The sequence below is a fragment of the Periplaneta americana genome, chromosome 14 (genome assembly GCF_040183065.1).
Source record: "Periplaneta americana isolate PAMFEO1 chromosome 14, P.americana_PAMFEO1_priV1, whole genome shotgun sequence".
Taxonomy (NCBI): domain Eukaryota; kingdom Metazoa; phylum Arthropoda; class Insecta; order Blattodea; family Blattidae; genus Periplaneta; species Periplaneta americana.
In genome coordinates, this window is record NC_091130.1 from 115,828,617 (window position 1) to 115,851,328 (window position 22,712).

General features: G+C 34.1%; 1 protein-coding gene across 3 annotated transcripts in view; it reads right to left on the reverse strand.

Moving 5' to 3' along the window:
* Window positions 1-22,712, reverse strand: part of Zip48C (Zinc/iron regulated transporter-related protein 48C) — a 403,382-nt gene that overhangs the window by 223,982 nt on the left and 156,688 nt on the right. Inside the window, exon 6 of one of the 3 annotated variants that reach the window (XM_069845973.1) lies at window positions 9,825-10,102. The exons of the other annotated variants lie outside the window; for them this stretch is intronic. Coding sequence (XP_069702074.1) covers window positions 9,970-10,102 — 133 coding nt within the window. The 3' untranslated portion in view covers window positions 9,825-9,969. Of the gene's footprint in view, window positions 1-9,824; window positions 10,103-22,712 lie in introns of those variants that run through there. 3 annotated transcript variants of the gene reach the window in all.

The window sequence follows — 22,712 nt, forward strand, 5'->3', positions numbered from 1 at the left end:
TGAATACGAAAAACGCTGATCATCCACCGGAAGCTTGCGCTAAAAATGTCTATGAATACGACCCTGAGAGGTTTATTTTCATCTGGCACCAATATTCATTTCTACCGTCCACACCTGTGGAGTAACGGTTAGCGCGTCTAGCCGCGAAACCAGGTGGCCCTGGTTCGATTCCCGGTCGGGGCAAGTTACGTGGTTGAGGTTTTTTCGGGGTTTTACCTCAACCCAATATGAGCAAATGCTGGGCAACTTTCGGCTTTGAATCCTGGACTCATTTGACAGTCATTATCAACTTCATCTCATTCAGACGCTAAATAACCTTAGATGTTCATAAAGCGTCGTAAAATGAACTACTACTATTCATTTCTACCTCTATTCATTTAAAAAAATACAAACTCAAAATTTAAAATTTTCAGAAACCTGCATTTTAAAGCTTCATGTTGCTGTGAAAAATTCAATTAACATACACTAATTTGGAACTTATAGTATATATGAAATATCATTGACAGAATTTGAAGCAATTTCAATGATCCTTGGACTTTTCACAGGAAAAGAAGCTTTAAAATGCAGGTTTCTCAAAACTTTAAATTTTGAGTTGTCTCCGTTTTGAACTGGCCCGTCGAAATACTGTCCATTATCAACTTGAACATTAATCGTGTGGACTAAACACACACGTCGCCTCCACACAATCGCAGCTAGCAGCCCCACGCGATGAGATGACGGACATTGCGTCATATCCTCCTGTGGAGGCCATGATGAAACAGGAAATGCAATGCAAGAATGCAGCGCTCGCATCACCAACTTACATAACGACTGCAGGTGTAATAACGTGGCAAGGTGACATGAAAGCCAGCCGATAAAGCAGTATTATACAAAATCAATGTCTTCTCTAAGAGAAACAAACATCGTCAATTATTCTAAAACGAAACATGAAAGTAAATGTTGGGATAAAATTTCTGCACATTTAAAGATAAAACTAAAATTCTTTCAATGATTTATTATCATAATACACTGCTCTCTTAAATTGACTGAGCATATTGGCAATTAAATCAATGGCTTTCCCAAAACACGCCGTGAAATATTCCATATACGAGAATATCTATCTCGAAAAGGAAGCGAAAACGAGCAAAATTGAATTAAACTTTTTTTTTGTTTGAAATATCCAAAAAATAACCTCCTTAAATTAATGACATAACTTACGGTTCACTCTGTATGTATGTATGTATGTATGTATGTATGTATGTATGTATGTATGTATGTATGTATGTATGTATGTATGTATGTATGTGTGTATTTTTTATTAACTCAACCTGCATGCTCCATTACTATGGAGTAATATTACATGCAATGACATTGTATGTATGTATGTATGTATGTATGTATGTATGTATGTATGTATGTATGTATGTATGTATGTATTCTTTTATTAACTCAACCTGCATGCTCCATTACTATGGAGTAATATTACATGCAATGACATTGTATGTATGTATGTATGTATGTATGTATGTATGTATGTATGTATGTATGTATGTATGTATGTATGTATGTATGTATGTATGTATGTATGTATGTATGTATGTATGTGTGTATTTTTTTATTAACTCAACCTGCATGCTCCATTACTATGGAGTAATATTACATGCAATGACATTGTATGTATGTATGTATGTATGTATGTATGTATGTATGTATGTATGTATGTATGTATGTGTGTATTCTTTTATTAACTCAACCTGCATGCTCCATTACTATGGAGTAATATTACATGCAATGACATTGTATGTATGTATGTATGTATGTATGTATGTATGTATGTATGTATGTATGTATGTATGTATGTATGTGTGTATTTTTTTATTAACTCAACCTGCATGCTCCATTACTATGGAGTAATATTACATGCAATGACATTGTATGTATGTATGTATGTGTGTATTTTTTTATTAACTCAACCTGCATGCTCCATTACTATGGAGTAATATTACATGCAATGACATTGTATGTATGTATGTATGTATGTATGTATGTATGTATGTATTTTTTTATTAACTCAACCTGCATGCTCCATTACTATGGAGTAATATTACATGCAATGACATTGTATGTATGTATGTATGTATGTATGTATGTATGTATGTATGTATGTATGTATGTATGTATGTATCTGTAAAGGGTGTAAACAATATGAACTGCCAAAAAAAAAATCTTGCGATAGAGCAAAAATTACTGAACAAAAAAAGTCTAATAAAGAAAGATTTTTTTTTGGCAGTTCATATTGTTTACCAAAAATTACTGAACAAAAAAAGTCTAATAAAATTTTTCTGTAACTTACGTGGTTTACCTAGAAAAAAATGTTATCTTGAGTCTAATGTTTTTGGAAATTACAGTAGACAGTCATTATATTATACTTTGGTCCGCCAAGTACGTCGCAACTATGGTGATATCCTAGTTTACAAATCAGGCTACTCTGTTGTCTCTCTATTGTGGTGGTGTTGGCGTGTGTTGGACATAAGATCATTGGCAATGACATCCACATTTACTCGAACAGTACATATTAGACTACTATCAATCCTAAAAACGTGATACTTTAGGAATTAAAAATGAAAATAGAAGAAAAAACAAAGTTACACTACACAACATGTTTAGTACACCGAGTCGACCTGGTTGGCAAGTTGGTATAGCGCTGGCCTTCTATGCCCAAGGTTGCGGGTTCGATCCCGGGCCAGGTCGATGGCATTTAAGTGTGCTTAAATGTGACAGGCTCATGTCAGTAGATTTACTGGCATGTAAAAGAACTCCTGTGGGACAAAATTCCGGCACATCCGGCGACGCTGATATAACCTCTGCAGTTGCGAGCGTCGTTAAATAAAACATAACATTTAACATTTAGTACACCGAGATGTACAGCCTGTATAATTTTGGCAGTTTACATCGTTTACATCCTGTATATGTATGTATTTTCTCTCTCTCTTTCCTTCACTTTCCTCATTCGTTTTCAAAAAGTTAAGATTATAATAAGTAGACTACTCATATTATAAACTGAGTGTAAATTTCTGTTAAATGGTACAGGTTTATTATTATTATTATTATTATTATTATTATTATTATTAGTAGTAGTAGTAGTAGTAGTAGTAGTAGTAGTAGTAGTAGTAGTATGTTTACTATTACTATTATTGTTATTTTGTTATTTTATTATTATATTACAATAACAATACTATTATTATCATCATATCCACCGTTGTGGCTGAGGGGTTAGCGAGTCTAACTCAGAACCCAGAAGGCCCGGGTTCGATCCCCGGTCGGAACGAGTTGCCTGGGAGAGGTTTTTTCGGGATTTTCCCCCTCACTCCTATGGATGAATATCAGGTAACCCCACTCATCTTCGCCACTTCCTTTCCTCCCCTATCATACTTTCATTCATCATCCCGTTATTTCTTCTAGTTTTGAGATCGCTCTACAGGTGGCCCTCCGAAGCTGCTGGCTCTCTCGACCGGCCTCCGTGGATTGTATTCATGCGATGATGGATAGCTTCTGTAACGGAACCCGGGGCAGACATTCTCAGGGGAGGACTTCCGCCTCGGACCGGGGGGGTTGCCGAAGCAGGAGTGGTACATGAACTCTGTTGGCTGTAGAGACCGGTCGTTAAAGGGGGTCAAGTGGGTAGGTCGGTGCGCGTAGAGGATCGGTGGGCACGCAACTCGGCCCATATCGGGAGGTGTACAATAGACTTCAGGTCGTAGTGCGTGGGATGTTACCTCCCTCCTAACAAGTAAAAAAAAAATCATCATTATCATTATTACTGTTACTGCTTTACTAGCAAGATGAAGTTTGTCAAATTTTATAGACATGCAAACTAGAGAAATAATCAATAGAATTACCTAGGTAGGAAGATTGTGATACTAGAGATATTTTATTCCGATTTGAGTAGTAGGCAATAATAATAATAATAATAATAATAATAATAATAATAATAATAATAATAATAATAGATTTATAATAATAACAAAAATAAAAATAATAATATGTTGGTTCTTCGTAATGCATTCAGGACTGGTGCTCGAGGAATGATAAAAAACATTCACAGAATCATTTTGTAACATTTTGCAAAGCACCAATGATAACTGGTGAGATGGTAAGTCTCTCAGTCACATGTGCACTGCATTAATCTGTTTTGAAATCCATGTAATATTTCGACAGTTCTGCAGCTTCCTTATTATAGCTGGATCTTCATCACCACCATATCATCATCATCATCATCATCATCATCATCATCCAAACAAGTATAAGGCCCAAGGCGCGTTAGGTCTCAGTGAATCATTCTCTGTCCACCTTTTTTGGACGGCCCAAATATCTCTTCCCTTGGGGACGATATTGACGAACCATTTTATTTTTAGTAGTGTTTTATTATCATTATTATTATTATTATTATTATTATTATTATTATTATTATTATTAGCTTCTTGTCTATGCGGATGACGTGAATATGTTAGGAGAAAATCCACAAACGATTAGGGAAAACGCGGAAATTTCACTTGAAGCAAGTAAAGCGATAGGTTCGGAAGTAAATCCCGAAAAAACAAAGTATAGGATTATGTGTCGTGACCAGAATATTGTACGAAATTGAAATATAAAAATTGGAGATTCATCCTTCGAAGAGGTGGAAAAATTCAAATATCTTGGAGGAACAGTAACAAATATAAATGACACTCGGAAGGAAATTAAACGCAGAATAAATATGGAAAATGTCTGTTACTACTCGGCTCAGAAGCTTTTGTCATCTAGTCTGCTGTCAAAAAACCTTACAGTTAGAATTTATAAAACAGTTACATTACCGGTTGTTCTGTATGGTTGTGAAACTTGGACTCTCACTTTGAGAGAGGAACAGAGATTAAGGATGTTTGAGAATAAGGTTCTCAGGAAAATATTTGGGGCAAAGAGGGATGAAGTTATAGGAGAATGTAGAAAGTTACACAACGCAGAACTGCACGCATTGTGTTCTTCACCTGACATAATTAGGAACATTAAGTCCAGACGTTTGAGATGGGCAGGGCATGTAGCACTATGGGCGAATCCAGAAATGCATATAGTGTGTTAGTTGGGAGGCCGGAGGGAAAAAGACCTTTGGGGAGGCCGAGACGTAAATGAGAAGATAATATTAAAATGGATTTGAGGAAGGTGGTATATGATGGTAGAGACTAGATTAATCTTGCAAGGGATAGGAACCGATGGCGTGCAATGGGTTCCTTAAAAGTAAGTTATTATTATTATTATTATTATTATTATTATTATTATTATTATTATTATTATTATTATTATATAATTGGCCTCTGGCTGTTGTTCAGAACACAAATCTATACTATCTATACTAATAATAAATCTGTAGCCGAAACTGTTCTGGTAATTTTCGATTTTCGAAAAATAATTGGTCCTAACATATATAATTAACCATCCTGAAACCGAAAATCGCTTTTTAGAAACTTTTGTTTGTATGTCTGTCTGTCTGTATGTTTGTTACCTTTTCACGCGATAATGGCTGAACGGATTTCGATGAAAATTGGAATAGAAATTAAGTTCGTTGCAACTTAGATTTTAGGCTATATGGCATTCAAAATACATTATTTAAAAGGGGGGTTATAAGGGAGTCTGAATGAAATAAATCGAAATATCTCGCTTATTATTGATTTTTGTGAAAAATGTTACATAACAAAACTTTCTTTAAAAATCATTTCAGATAAGTTTTATTCTTTGAAAAATTTTGATAGGACTGATATTTAATGAGATAAATGAGTTTCAAAATTAAAATAACTGCCATCTAGGCGGTGTAATGAAATAAACAAATGAATTCGTCTATAAGGGGCCTTGGTCAACATCAATCGAAAGCTATGAATCATAGCCTACAGAGAATGTTTCTGTGTTTGTATGAAGTAATATCGGAAGCTAAATTAACCGATTTGTGTAATTAATTATTTTTTCACCATTGAAAGTGTAGTTTCTCTATATGGACATAATGCTATAATGTTATTACAGTAACTTCGGAGTGAATTGAGGACAGGTAAGATTAAAATAGCTTCTTATGCACAAACAACTTGATAGGCTATTCTGTGTATTCGTTTCCTGTATTTCTTAAAATAATGTTTATCTCAGAGAATTAACGAACCACAAGAGTGTATTGATTTAATATGCAGTAATAATATGTTAGCTTAGCATTCCATTATTTTATAATCCAAATTTTAACTATGCTCAATTCAATCGTGTTAAAATACATAAAATACATATGCATTAAATGCAATGCAAAAAATTGGGTAATGAGCCAAGCAGATTATGTTGCGCTGTTGTAAAATAAAATTTGTTCCTCCTGAGATTCAAGAGCCCCCATAACAAATTAGATACTTATCGGTGTACATCCGTTATCAACACATTTTTTATATAATATAATATAATATAATATAATATAATATAATATAATATAATATAATATAATATAATATAATTTAAATTATTTGAAGGGTTCAGAAACATAGTGGCCCAAGCGCCATTTACTGAATACGTACTGTAGAAAACAAGGGTTAAAATTAAGTTATTACCATAATTCAATGGAAACATATAGCAAGTAAAATAAAGTATACACATTAGATCTCAATGATATGTCAGTCTTCATTAAAGTATGGATGCATGTAATAAAAATTAAGAAACATGTTAAAGGAATTGTCATTGCACCAAATGAGTGGTCTCTGGACCAAAATGATCGCATATTAATTATTTACATACAATTTAAATTAAGTAACATATTAAACGATTTATCCTTCTATCAAACACGAATCTTCCCTGGATCAAATGTCCTATTTTAATTATGTAATTACTTTACATTTATTTCTAACGGGTGCTGCGGAGCGCACGTGTACGGCTAGTATCTATACTAATAATAAATCTGTAGCCGAAATTTTTCTAGTAATTTTCGATTTTCGAAAAATAATTGGTCCTAACATATATAATTAACCACCCTGAAACCGAAAATCGCTTTCTTGAAATTTTTGTTTGTATGTCTGTCTGTCTGTCTGTATGTTTGTTACCTTTTCACGCGATAATGGCTGAACCGATTTCGATGAAAATTGGAATATAAATTAAGTTCGTTGTAACTTAGATTATAGGCTATATGGCATTCAAAATACGTTATTTAAAAGGGGGGTTATAAGGGGGCCTGAATTAAATAAATCGAAATATCTCGCTTATTATTGATTTTTGTGAAATATGTTACATAACAAATGTTTCTTTAAAAATGATTTCTGATAAGTTTTATTCTATGAAAAATTTTGATAGGACTGATATTTAATGAGATAAATGAGTTTTAAAATTAAAATAACTGCCATCTAAGGCGGTGTATTCAAATAAAAAAGAAATGACTTCGTCTATAAGGGGCCTTGGACACAACAATCGAAAGCTATGAAACATAGCCTACAGACAATGTTTCTGTGCTTGTATGAAGTAATATCGGAAGGTAAATTAACCGATTTGTATAATTAATTATTATTTCATCATTGGAAAGTGTAGTTTCTCTGGATGGACATAATGCTATAACGTTATTACAGTAACTTGTGAGTGAATTGAGGACAGGTAAGATTAAAATAGCTTCTTATGCACAGAAAACTTGATAGGTTATTCTGTATATTCATATCCTGTATTTCTTATAATAATGTTTATGAACATATTCATTTTAATCTCAGAGAATTAACGAACAACGAGAGTGTATTGATTTAGTATGCAGTAATAGTACGTTAGCTTAGCAATCCAATATTTTATAATTCAAATTTTAACTAAGCTCAATTGAATCGTGTTAAAATACATAAAATACATATGCAATAAATGCAATGCAAAGAAATTGGGTAATGAGCCAAGCAGATTATGTTGCGCTGTTGTAAAAGTTGTTCCTCCTGAGATTCAAGAGCTCCCACAACAAATTAAAAACTTTCTAATTCGAGTACATCCGTTATCAACACACTTTTTCATAATATAATATAATATAAACATAATAATAAATCTGTAGCCAAAATTTTTCTGTTAATTTTCGCTTTTCCAAAAATAATTGGTAATAACAATTAAGAAACATGTTAAAGGAATTGTCATTGCACCAAATGAGTGGTCTCTGGATCAAAATGATCGCATTTTAATATTTTAAATACAATTTAAATTAAGTAACATATTAAACGATTTATCCTTCTATCAAACACGAATGTTCCCTGAATCAAATGTCCTATTTTAATTATGTAATTACTTTATATTTATTTCTAACGGATGCAGCGGAGCGCACGGGTACGGCTAGTTAATAATAAATAAATAAACAAATAAATAAATTATTATTATTATTATTATTATTATTATTATTATTATTATCATCATCATTAGCTTCACAACAACCGACAAAATTGCTATCAACAGCTGTGCACTCTACATGTCTGGAGTGCATTTCTTTGTGGGAAAGGTGCAGCGACTGGATGCACCGCAGTAACGGAAGTGGCGCGCATACCTTGTTACCTGATGCATTGCAGACAGTCGCGCGTCACGGACCGCGTGCTTCAGATACAGCGTGTGTCAAAAACACGGTCTCATGTACTTCGTTGCAGCAGAGCCAAAGATTCACGAGAGATGAAGTAATCTTATTTTTGGTCTTCAGAATTCGTATTTATTAATACGCATGTGCATGTAGCACTTGTGGCACAGCTCCGGCACTGAGTGTAAGCCATGATCATAGATTGAAATTCAGTTAGGACATGAATTGTATGTTCGTTATCAATGTGATAGTTTGCGTTGTCTGTGATGAAAATCCAAGTCATTACGATTCCATCTTATGGACGTATCCCCGAGTGTCCGTATAGTGTTGGATTAGAAAAATCCACATAGATTTAGAGTAAATCATTGACAGAGGATTGAAACACTTTTTATTACAACGAATGTATGACTAAAATGTTAAAGAACGTGATAAGGTCTAAATTTCTCTCACTATAATAGGGAAGACTGTTGTATCTTTAAATACTTTTATGCTCTACCATGCCGAAATGTAGTAATTATACATCTGGTAGCAGACCTTTAATGTATGTCATTAAAGTACACCTACTCATTAAAGGTCAGGTCTTTCAGCCAATGACGATTCAGGTTACAACTGTTCAGCCAATGACAGGTCAGCTTTCTACCGTTATAAAACCGCAAGTATCGATTATTCTCGGATATGCAATCGAAAGAGAATTAGCGAAAAGTCACGGAGGCTGGAAATCCAATACTGTCGCAGAAGGTTATGTTCTGTTACTATAATAATTAGCGTTAATTGTAAATAATATTCAAATAAATTCAATTTGTCATCTCGTTTTTCAATGTCTAATTTTATTTCAATGTTATCTCTGTAGGTTCTTATGGCCTAGCAAGGTCAATGTGCACATCTGTTCCTCGGAAAAAATCAATACTTTCGCGTCTGCGCACATCTCACAACATACGGGACATTGCTCCAGGTCAGATACAATAAAATTAATAATATCAAGTTAGAAATATGGTCGAGCATAAAAAGTCGTATGAAACTCGCCTATAACGGTAATTAAGAAGCTCGTATGAAAATTATGAAACTCGCTTGCGCTCGTTTCATAAATATCCATACTCACTTCTTAATTACCTTCATTATAGGCTCGTTGCATAATGTACTATTCACATTTTATTTTTTTTTTTAATTTTGGGAAATGAAATTTTTTAAATGAAAAAATTCTTGAAATAATTATTAAAGATTCCTTTACAACTTCCTGATGTATTTTCCTGTTTTACAGATCTGTTAAAGATGGAAAAAATAAAATGAAGGGATATGTAATGTGTTCAAAGGTACAAGAGGTTCATGTACCTTGGAACATACCCTTTTTTAGGTTGGAACATATGAAATATATGTGGGAATATAAGCTGTAAAAACTGACAATCATATTTAAAATATATCTGCAATCATAAACCAAAGCAGACTTCTCTGATTGAGATTTTATTTCCTGGAGGAGCAATAACTGCTTCAACAGCTTTCTTCAAGGCATCCGGATCAATTGGGGGCCTATTTAACTCCAGACTTATTTCGTGACAAGATCTTAAAACAAAAGAAAAACAAAAAACCGACAGTATCATGTGCCTTGGAACATGTTCCATGGTACAACATGGTTTATATTCAAGGTACAAGAGGGTGCACTCTTAAACAAATATGGCTCCCAAAACTAGAGATTCGAATAAATCATGGAAATTAAAATATATTACTCACCAGATGATAGGGAACACATAGAACTTGAAACATATTAACAAACACAATCTGGTTTTGTGTTAGAAAACATAATATCAATGAACGAAATGTTAACTTTTGGTACTAAAAAAACTTCTTTTGTCCACAGAACTCACACTTTGCAGTAAATCAAACAAACTACGACCAGAGCTACTTAGCGGCTTTCTCTACAATCTACTTCAGTTTGAGTTCTCTAGGTAGCAGCAAAAATTAAAAAAAACAAAAAATGTTCAAAGGTACACGATGCTGAAGGTACAACAGTCTCCCCTAAAGATTAATTCCATAAGGACATTTCCTTTTATGACATAAATTAATAATAAAGTTATATACGGATTTTGACATATAATAATAATAATAATAATAATAATAATAATAATAATAATAATAGTCTAATAATAACAATAATAATAATAACAATAATATAAAAAGGATACTTTCATGTTTACCTCATTATCGATATCTATGATTTGAAACTTGCTTCCTGCTAGTATTAAAATGATATAATCTATGCATTGCTTAAAGCTTTTGCTATTTAATAAACAGATAAGCCATGACGAAAGGGTAATAAATATTACAAAACAGAACAATCTACAGAGAAGTTTCTCCAGGGAAAAGGGAATAAAAAAATAGGTTGCAGCCGCCATATTACTCTTCAAGGAACGACCACTCACATAAATTGAGGGAAAGAAGACAGAGGACGGACACTGGAAAGTTTTCTTTTCACAATCGTACTATCAAGAACTGAAATGCTTTATCTGCAGACTTACTAAAGACTTTACCAATAACCAAAAATGTGTTTAAAAATAGGCTTAAGGACTTTACTAATAGACGGCAATATAGCCTAATATGCACACTATTTAAAGGATGTAATTGATGTTTTGTTATTAGAAGTGTTGTATCAGTGAAGAAGTGTGTTTGTGTCAGTGAAGTTTTATAGTTTATTATGGTAGAGCAAAGTATTTGAACAGTGAAATGTTTTTGAAGTGTTAGTGAAATCAGGATAGTATCAGTGAAATGTGTCGTAGTTCCAGTGCAGTGAGTGAGTTGTCGGCGAAATGAGTGTAGTGCTCAAAGGTACTTGTTCATGTATGAACATATCATACTCGTGGATTGTAGTTCGAACTTGAGGTTAAGATAGAAATTAGATTTACTTTAAATGTTATTTTAAGTGATCGTGCTTCATTTAATTTAGGATGCTCCTTGTTAATTTTATTATACTATTGTTATTATTTATTATTATTATTATTATTATTATTATTATTATTATTAGTATTAATTATTACTATTAGTATTACTATTAATTTATTATTAATTGTGTTTATTATTAATTGTCATTATTGAGTGTAATTTACTACCACTGCTACCGGATATTTACCATTTGCATTGTGAATAAATACATACATACATACAATTGGAGTAATAACAACATAAACTCGTTAAACATACATAGGTAGTAGGCCTATACATTAATTGTATTTTATGATCCAATATTATTTATTTTTCTGTTTACTGAGGTTGACTATCCTTGTCTTTCATTTTGTTAACTTTTTTACATTGTATTTTATATAATATATATCGTACTTTCATTCTTAACCTTTTGTTGTTTCTGTCTGAATTTGTATGTATTACATATATGTTCTCTCGTACAGGGACATCATTTTATTTTTACTTCAATTTTCATTGTAACTGAGTTATTGAATGTACTTTATACCCACCCCCTCTACTAGTAAACTTTCAACCGTTCTTCACACAGAACCAAGCGTATACAGTCAAAGTCACCTTACGGCCATAGTAAACACAAACAGTACTGAGTTAGTGAGTATAGTACGTTCCAGAAATATGTTTGCTTTCAATATTGAATCATATTCTCGCACAGGTACTGTCGTCCGTTTGCTTATGTCGCATCCCGGTTTCCCCCACCCACTTCTGCCCGTCCCTTTGTGGCAGGGATGTCTCAGCTCTTTTCTGAAAACATTAATTTCTGTTAGGAATTGGACGTCTACGTAGTATTATACAACTGTTAAAAATAACTTAAATAAAAAGGCCTCGTTAAGTAATTAACTGTCACGTGATTTCCCCCCTTTCTACGACCCTGCGACAAAACCACTTGGACGGACAGTAAATAGCATGTCTGAGTAATTTTATCTTTTCGGATCGGGCAGAACTGAAGATTAAATTTACAGTACGTAAGGTACACTTTTATAGAGTAGGTACAGAATTATTTCAACATGAGTTACTAGTACGAAAGACGAAACTGGTAATTGGAATTAGATGCAATAATCTATAGTGCGATAATAAGCACAAAAGAACTGAAACCTGTATAGAAATGAACGGCCATCATTTTCAAATATGTGTTTAAATATCCATAGGCCTATTATGATTATTTTTCAATTTAACTTCATTCTCTATATTGTACGCTAATGTGCTGTAGACAGTATAATATACACTGCATAATGAATACGTCCGAATGGACGAAAGTAAAAACGCTTATTGTTAATACAGTACTGTATTTTGATTAAACAAAAACCTAATGAAAATTATCAAACTCAAAATCGCGATATTTCCTACTTTACGTAAATGGATGAACTACTTTTCAACCCTCCTATAACTAGTAAAGTGATTTGTTTGTATCTTACGCCAGTATCATCGAACTCCAGTCGTGGAAGGGGTTAGCAAATGGTGTTTCCGGTTCACAACCTTTAAGCCAAAGGTATAGGCAGGTTAATATTAGAAATGTTAGTAAAAATAAAATGATGTCCCTGTATTATTTCCACTTTGTATTACATTATGTCTTGCTTTTTATTTCATATTGAACAGGTATTGTAACTCAACTGCACCCCAGCACGAGATTTTGCTCCTTCGGGTGTTATAGTTATGTATATCATATGTAGAGCTACAATTTTGATGAAATTGCATCTTTTTTCTAGTAAGCCAAAAACATTGCTGCTTTAGTATTTATATGTTATGTGGTAAACTGAGTGTTTTAAGACATATTTATTAGGGCATTTTTTGCAATTTTTGCCTGTTTCAACTCATAAGAGCATCTTTTGTTTTATTCGGTCATTTTTTTAGGCATTTTCATTTAATTTTGGTCATAAATCCTCATTATTAATGTAAAATAATGTTTATTTCCTTTGCTATTTTCTTTACATATTTTTTCCATTAATACCCATTATTTTGTATAATATTTTAATCGTTTATCTACAAAAATATTGCCATTTTAACATAGTATACCCCATGTAATGGATCAGTCCAACCACCCCTTCAATATAGACTCCTCTAAACCTGCTAATTCCGGATAAGAGTGGCCTTATGGTAGACTACATGGAAACTAAAAGTAAAGTAAATCCATGGTGCTTACGGCTAAGAGGTTACGTCCAATTTCGGCTTCCCCTTCAAAATTTTCTAGAGCTCCTTCAGGGGAGCAGCGTAACCCGGAGTGAGACTAGTGGCCAACAGGCTTGGAGCTCACATATTTAGTTTTGTACAGCCCCCAACCCCTTGCAAGGACGCGTTTTGCGTACCTTTTAAATTTTCCTCCCAATTCTCCTTCGATTTTTCGATTTTTCGATTTCGAGACACAGGATCAGTTGCCTCAGGTACGCCGAGAAGAGTCTTGCGACCTCGGATACCACTCCACTGAAGATGTCTGCCGCAGTTGCAGACGAAACGTCTGGTATAAAATCAACTAATAGACCACGGCCTCTCAGCCCGGAAAATGAATCTACATCTATAGACTCCGGCCGTGAAAGCCTACACTGCAAAATCAAATGAAGCTATATTTAAACTAGAGTTGTCTGTTATTGAAGTCAAATGAAGCTATATTTAAACTAGAGTTGTCTGTTATTGAAACCAAACAAAGTCATATTTAATGTGGAATTGTCTACTTTTGAATCTAAGTTACTTCTAACTCGGTTTCAAAGCAAACTTACGTAAAACAGTACTTATTCATTCACAAACCGGTTATATAGTCAGCCATGTTGGATTCGCGATGAGAGATGGGAAAAGATGGTACGAATGTGAGCTTTTCATTGGCTACTGAAGAAATTGTCTCAATTTGAAACCAAGCCACAGTGGAGTTGTCTCATTTTGATTGTAAAGCGCACAACTAAGTGCTATTTTCGCTCCGTTCTGTCCGTTTTTGAACCTAAACAGTTCCAGAATCGCATTCAGCACACAAAATTCTATGAGAAACAATCGATATCTCGAAATCGCAAAAAAATGGAGTTGTCTAACATTGATATTATGCTCCTCATCTCTATGTTACTATATTTGGAAATAAGGATAACATTATTTATTGCCTCCCGGTTTTAGTTTTGAAATAAATATCACTGTCATCACCATCATCATCCACTGACTGTTTCTCATCAAATTTACCAGAGTCTGATCCATGGCAGAATCTCTGGAATTTTAGAGGGGGAAACCAGCTGCCTATTACTTTTTCTGCAAGTCTTTCTCGTTCCATTCTCGGCATAAAATAATTGTCTTCAAACCAATGTATATATTGAGTAAAGAATGTCATCAAGGATGGAATGTGGATACAATACTCGTGACCTGTTTTAAGTATTTTCTTCGAGGAGCAGCGCATGAACATAACTCCCCAAGCTCGACCGAATGTTGGATTGTGAGATCGAATTCAGTTCTGAACATAGGCCTATCTAGTAAATTATGTTGTCGTGCTCGGTGGCCAAGTGTTCACTATCCGGTTCCAGATTTAAACGTTCAAACTCGGAAATGAATCTTTAAATGGGATAAAATACTTACTATGGATTCCTTCAGAACGCGCAAAGATAAGGCTGAGATGTTGTAGATTTGCGATATATGCAGAAAACTGCTCCTGAACGACAGGGCTTCAGGTTATATTTTCGGCCAGTCCCTCGTTCAAGTTTTCTATTTAATTAAAAATGTCTGTCTATGTAGAATCTACGAAACTGTAGGCAAATTAGTACCCAACTCTAATGGTTAGGAATTCAGTACTTGACTGGGTAGTGAATAGGGGTAAAAAATTCGATCTTTTTAGTGGGTTATTTTATGACGCTATATCTACATCTTAGGTTATTTAGCGCCTGAATGAAATGAAGGTGATAATGTCGGTGAAATGAATCCGGGATCCAGCACCGATAGTTACCCAGCATTTCCTTATATTGGGTTGAGGAAACCCCCGGAAAAAACCTCAACCAGGTAACTTGATCCGACCGGGATTCGAACCCGGACCACCTGGTTTCGCGGCCAGACACGGTAACCGTTACTCCACAGGTGTGGACACGATTTTGTTATTTTGTGTTTTTAAAAAAAGTACAAAACTTGCGCTTTAATACAATTATATATTGTGTGGGGGATGTCTAAAGATAAGAAGTTTAAATGGCCTCTTTAAATTTCGCGGCGTATGTAATTAATACACTTTTATTTTTTTTAAGTACAGTTTTCCAAAAGGTGGTGTTTTTCAAACTTAAGTGCATGACTTTTTATTTCGAAAAAAATAAAGGTAATAATTATTACCTCAGTTATTGTGTATATAAAATTCCATTACAGAGTCACATACATACAGACCTATTCATTATCACCACAATTTCTACATCAAGTAATATATATATAAAAAGTCCTCGTCATCATCATCATCATAATCATCATCGATAAATAACTTACTAAAATCGTAGTCATAGCAGAAGTAACAATACTGGGTGTTCATTTCAAAGTGTGTCATGACGTCACTGTTGTTGGGTCACCGATTTGAAGCGAGTTTCAGCTTATATGTTAGAGAAGTTGCCTATTATTTAAGGCGTTCTTCAATCTGAACTTGAGAACGTATACGGTATAACTTGAACGTCGTAGCAATAGATGGCGGTCTGTACGGTCTGTGTGCTACCATAACCTTTTTCGAACTGTGTTTTGCGCCGGCAAGTCGTACGCAGGGTATTTGTTATCATCGGTTGCGTACGGTAACATGCCACAACACAAATCAAATGCTCTGTGTCCATGTTGACCGTCGAAGTTAATGTCAACAAATACGTAAGTAATCGTCTTTACCCTCTCCCCATATCCCGACAGTACGTATTTCCAAACAGTTCACATTCCTGCCACTACCGGCGTTACCGCACGTATCGGTACATACTCTTCAGAATGAACGCCGTACTTGCTAGCCAACTTCTCTGCCTCTTAGATTATACACCTGAGCTGCGGAAGTGTAGGAAGACTGAATTCTCTAGGCTCATCAGCTAGCCACATGACGGCATACAGCGAGCCAAGACACATTTTGAACTGAACACCCAGTAGTACTGATAATAATACTTATAGTTGTGCTAGCAAAAATTGTCAAGTAATGAAATAGTTTTGGAAGTAAGTTCCGAAAAAAAAAAAAGTATATGATTCTCTCTCGTGACCAGAACATAGTACGAAATGGAAATATAAAAATTGGAAATTTACCCTTTCAAGACGTGGAAAAATTAAAATAACTTGGAGCAACAGTAACAAATATAAATGACACACGAGAGGAAATTAAACGCAGAATAAATATGGGAAATGTCTGCTATATTCGGTTGCGAAGCTTTTCTCGTCTAGTCTGCTGTCAAAAAATCTGAAAGTTAGAATTTATAAAACAGTTATATTACCGGTTGTTCTGTACGGCTGTGAGACTTGGACTCTCACTTTGGGAAAGGAACAAAGCCTAAGGGTGTTTGAGAATAAGATTCTTAGGAAAATATTTCAGGATAAGAGGGATGAATTTACAGGAGAATGGAGAAAATTACAGAACGAAGACTGCACGCATTGTATTCTTCACCTGACATGATTATGAACATTAAACCCAGACGTTTGAGATGGGCTGAGCACGTATGGGTGAATCCACAAATGCGTATAGAGTGTTAGTTGGGAGACCTGAGGAAAAAAGACCTTTGGAGAGCTGAGACGTAGATGGGAGGATAGTACTAAAATGGATTTGAGAGAGGTGGGATATGATGGTAAGGACTGGATTAATCTTGCTCATGATATGGACCGATGGCGGCAAATGAACCTTCGGGTTCTCTAAAAGCCAATTGTAGTAAGTAAGTAAGGAAATTTAGTAGCGGTAACACAGTAGTAATACTTACTTACAAATGGCTTTTAAGGAACCCGGAGGTTCATTGCCGCCCTCACACAAGCCTGCCATTGGTTCCTATCCTATTCAAGATTAATCCAGTCTCTATCATCATATCCCACCTCCCTCAAATTCATTTTAATATTATTCTCCCATCTACGTCTCGGGCTCCCCAAAGTCTTTTTCCCTCCGGCCTCCCAACTAACACTCTATAAGCATTTCTGGATTCGCACATAAGTGCCACATGCCATGCCCATCTCTAACGCCTGGATTTAATGTTCCTAATTATGTCAGGTGAAGAATACAATGCGTGCAGTTCTGTGTTGTGTAACTTTCTCCATTCTCCTGTAACTTCATCCCTCTTAGCCCCAAATATTTTCCTAAGAACTTTATTCTCAAACACCCCTAATCTCTGTCCTTGCCTCAAAGTGAGAATCCAAGTTTCACAACTATATAGAACAACCGGTAATATAACAATTTTATAAATTCTAACTTTCAGATTTTTTGACAGCAGATTAATGATAAAAGTTTCTCAACCGAATAATAACAGGCATTTCCCATATTTATTCTGCGTTTAATTTCCTCCCGAGTGTCATTTATATTTGTTACTGTTGCTCCAAGATACCTGAATTTCTCCACCTCTTCGAAGGATAAATCTATTTTTATATTTCCATTTCGTACAATATTCTAGTCACGAGACATAATCATATACTTTGTCTTTTCGGGAGTTATTTAGTAACAATAATGCAATAGTAGCATGGCAGAATAGTGGTAATGATGGTAATAACATCAGTATTAGAAATAGCAAAGGAAAATGTATATAAAATTTCATTTGCTTAAGTTGTCACTCTCAGCTACAGCGTTTGCGTTCGGTGAAACTTGCTTACACGATTCGGCTGAAGACTCCTGGCTTCTTGTCGCCCCGTAAATGTATGCAACCAAACACACCGCTCTCTAGACAGCAAACAATCTGGTATTTAAAATAACGGGGCAACAGATCCGACTTTAAATCCACCACGTGGAAAGCTCGCCCATATCAAGCATGCCACGAGAAACATTTAAATCTGCGTCTAATACATCTAACGTTACTTACTATATTTACGTACAAGATCGTTTACTCCTCTTCCTGGAATGACATCTGATTTCTTTACAGCATTTCTCTGGTACAAAGCTTGATTTACACTAGAGCTACTCTGAATTGAAGGGTTCAGAACCATAGTGGCCAAGCGCCATTTACTAAAACCGTAGAAAACAAGGGTTAAAATGAAGTTATCAACAGTAATCTCACTAGAGGTTTTGATTTATCTAGAGAAAATCAAAACTCGAGTGGGATTTAATTGACTATTACACGATTAGAAGAAAGTATATAAAGAGTGTAAGAAATAAAGTAAGTTACTCTAATACAATAAAATATTGATTTACGAATATACTGAACTGTCTTCAAATGTATTATTGTACTATTGTATTCCGCTAGATGGCAATAGTGTGTTATGATTAGCTGTTTTTTTGTTATCAGTTATGCCAACTATAGAATCTTCATTGAATTCTGTGGAGGTTACTATTCAAGAAGGGTTTGTTGATTCAGTATCACTTTTATTAAAACGTTGCATTCCACTTCAATTATCCGGATTAATCAACCTCACTTGACAGATGATTTTCAATAAATCTTAGCATTAAACAATCTCTGATACGTGACTATCCATAATATCACACAGCAGAAGCTATAACATGACCTAAATATAATAAACAAGTGTTTGAAAAGTTATAATTAGGAATGATGAAATAAGAAAAGTTTCAATTAAGAATGATGAAATAAAACATAAACATGAATCATTTTAAAAGAAACAATTATTGAAAGTACAATTTTCAAATTTGAATGTTTTAGTGGTTGGTGGTTCAGTTGATGTTATATTGAACGTGTGCTTAAAAAGTGGAACTCGTTGATGTACATGGTGTATTCCTCAACTTATTCAGGATTTCCGAATGGTGCTCTTCATTTATTCGTAAATAGGATTTCAGGGAAGATGCATAGCTATGACCAGTGATCTTTATTAATTCTTGTTCTTGAATGCCAATGCGAGTCATATTTGAAAGTGCTGTGCATCGACTGGAGTGGTTTGTAATTTTTTTTTATGTCCAGACCAGTGCAGTTTGAAATGTTGGCAAACAAAGAAACAAATGCTAGGGTAATGATAAAAATAAACAAACGCTAGGGACGCGATAAAATTAAACAATTGCTGGTCTCTTACGTAGAGAGCCCGGGTTCGATTCCCAATCGGGTTGAATTTCCTGGTTGAGGTTTTTCAGAGTTTTCCCTCAACCGTAAGGCAAATGTCAATAAATACCGGCCATAACAATCTGAATATGACAGGCTTCATTCATTACCAAAATCATATCCATAACAAATCAGTAATAAATATACAGACACCATCTAGTTCACAACAATGAATCAGTCTTAACAATAGTACAAGGGCTTTCGGATTTCACTAAAAAAATTAATTCGCGATATGACCAGAGTTGTTAAAGCGAGTATGAATAACAGCAAAAAAATACGTCTGTGGAATCTGAATAATAAGCGAAGACTACATACACATAACACGCGGGCCTAATATTTTGTAGTTCAGTAAGTCCAACATAAAATGAATTGTTATGTAACGATACACACAGTTTCTACTAGATATAGGGATTAAAAATACATTTAGAGTTCATTTGGAAAAATCATGTAACTTAGAATGAGTAGAAAACAAAAGATTTTATATAATGACTCAGACTTCTTTCATTCTGTTTAACCTCCTTTTTATCCGACTTACACCACTGCGGATAGGGAAAGCATTTCATTTAGTCGTACATTAGACATCTCACAAATGTGGGCCTCCTTGGTTATGGGTTCGGCATGACGCAGGGCCACCGATGAGACATCAGAGGACAATGTATAAACACTGAGTGCAGTGGACGGTAAGATAAATTCATTCCATTGCTCACACCATAACTTCGGATCGCTTAGTTCAGAAGAACACGCGCTATCAACAAAAGTAGAACAGCGAACCGATTTTGACTTGCACAAAAAAATCGAACATGACAAGACCAAGAAAACTATATAGAAACAAGGACGATTAAATCAAAATAATAAAGGAAGACAACAGGTAATAAAATAAAAAATCCCAGGTTTAATAATAGCAGAATGTGCCAGATACTGGGAAGAGAGAAGCCTCATGCCTCTGTTTAGTTCTTAGTTTTTAGTAGGCCTACTTTAAGGTTTTTGTTTAGTTCCTTTATTATATTTAATTTTAAGCTGTATCAAGTTAATTGTTTTAATCTTGAGGTTGTGTTTAGGTCAAAGATAAGTTATCTATGTACCTGTCATTCGAATAAATAAATAATATCACGAAATAAACTAGTAAGTAACGACAGACTATATCATTCCTAGTGTAGACATAAAAATTATAAATTAAAGTATGCTGCATTTGGGAATAAGATATATATATAAAAAGAATGAAAAACAATTTTCTATAAAAGATACAGTATGAACTGTATGTATTGTCTAAGTTTAATTCAATTTTGCTCGTTTTTGCTTCCTTTTCGAGATAAGAATTGTTTTATGTGAAATGTTTCATAGCGTGTTTTGGGAAAGCCATTGATTCAATTCCCAATATGCCCAGTCAGTTTAAGAGAGCAGTGTATTATGATAATAAATGACTGAAAGAATTTCAGTTTTGTCCTTTAAATGTACAGAAATTTGAGCCAAACAAATGTGACATTGTAAAATTTCTTTGCGCAACGAAAAGTTACATTTATTCGGATTAAATTTCTGAACATGTAAAGCACAAATCTAAAATTCTTTCAATAATTTGTTATCATAGTACACTGGTCTCTTAAGGGGTTAGGTATAGCTTACAGCAGTAAAATTTTTGTAAATATTCAACATTTTTTTCCTCCATTACTGTATCTTCTACAATAATGAAAATTGGTATGTGTGAAATACTATCCTTCTGCTATATGAAAAAAATATTTTTACGATTAAAAAAATTATATCTATTTTTTTTTCTTTTTTTTTTTTCAAAATTATAATGGTGGCAGTTTACTGTGCAGTGATGAAGAGTTTCCCTCATAACTTACAAACTTGTTAACTTTTTCATGTTCTCTCTCTTTTATTTTATTGCTGAAACTCATATTTACAATATCATGCTATTTCAACTACATTCCTCAATAAATCCTATTTATTTTTATTTTGTGTTACAAGAAAGTACTGGTATCTGACCATTTTAGATGAATTTATTTTTTATCAGACAATCTATCAAAGGTAGGGAAGTGATCTTGCATCATATTGTAGATATGACATGCATAAATACACACAAAATATTTCATCACAGAATGTTGGATAGTTTTTTGGTTATGTGGGAAACACTTCATCACTGCACAGTGAACTGAATTTTGAAAACAAAAATGTAAATAATTTTTTTAAATCGTAATTTTTTTTTTCATATAGCAGAAGGACAGTGTTTTACACATACTAATTTTCATTATTGTACAAGATACAGTAATGGAGGGGAAAAAATTGAACATTTCCAAAATTTTACTGCTGTAAGTTGTACTTAACCCCTTAAATTGACTGGGCATATTGGGAATTAAATCAATGGCTTTCCGAAAACACGAAAGGAAATATTTCATATAAAACAATAATTATCTCCAAAAAGAAGCAAAATTGTATTTAACTTTTTAGTTTGAAATACTGTATCTCAAAGATTAACCCCTGAAGTTAATGACATTACTTAAGGTTCACCCTGTATACTTGACAATTTGAAGACAAAATATTACGAAATTGACTAATGTAGTTCTGCAACCGTCCTCCGGGTAACGGCCCACGATCTATGGTCGAAAGAAATGAAGATAAATAACCTCTTGTTACTGTTCGCGGGGGGGAGGGGATGCGCTATTGGAATCCACAGACTGTCGGACTTCACACACTTCACAAATATTTAGGGGAATTTGAGTAACATGAATAAATACCGATTAGTAAAATACGAGATTACTTGCTCTGTGCAAAATATGTGATTGAACGTAAAGTTTCGCTTAGAAGAGGAATTGTATTTCAGTTCAGCGTGTTATATATTTAACTCTTTTAAGAACGTATAGTTTTCGGATTGTTACTGTTCTTCTTCTTCACCCTTTACGTTTCTACACTTAGTTGTCAGTTTCGGCACATAAAATGAAATCGTAAGTTAAAGTTTTAACGGTCTTCTTAGTCTACTTCTTCTTCAGGTCGGTAATTCAAAATGTGTAGTGCGATTCTCTTTTCATCCATTCTTAAAATATGTTGCATCCAATTTTTATTATTTTTAAAATAGATATAAT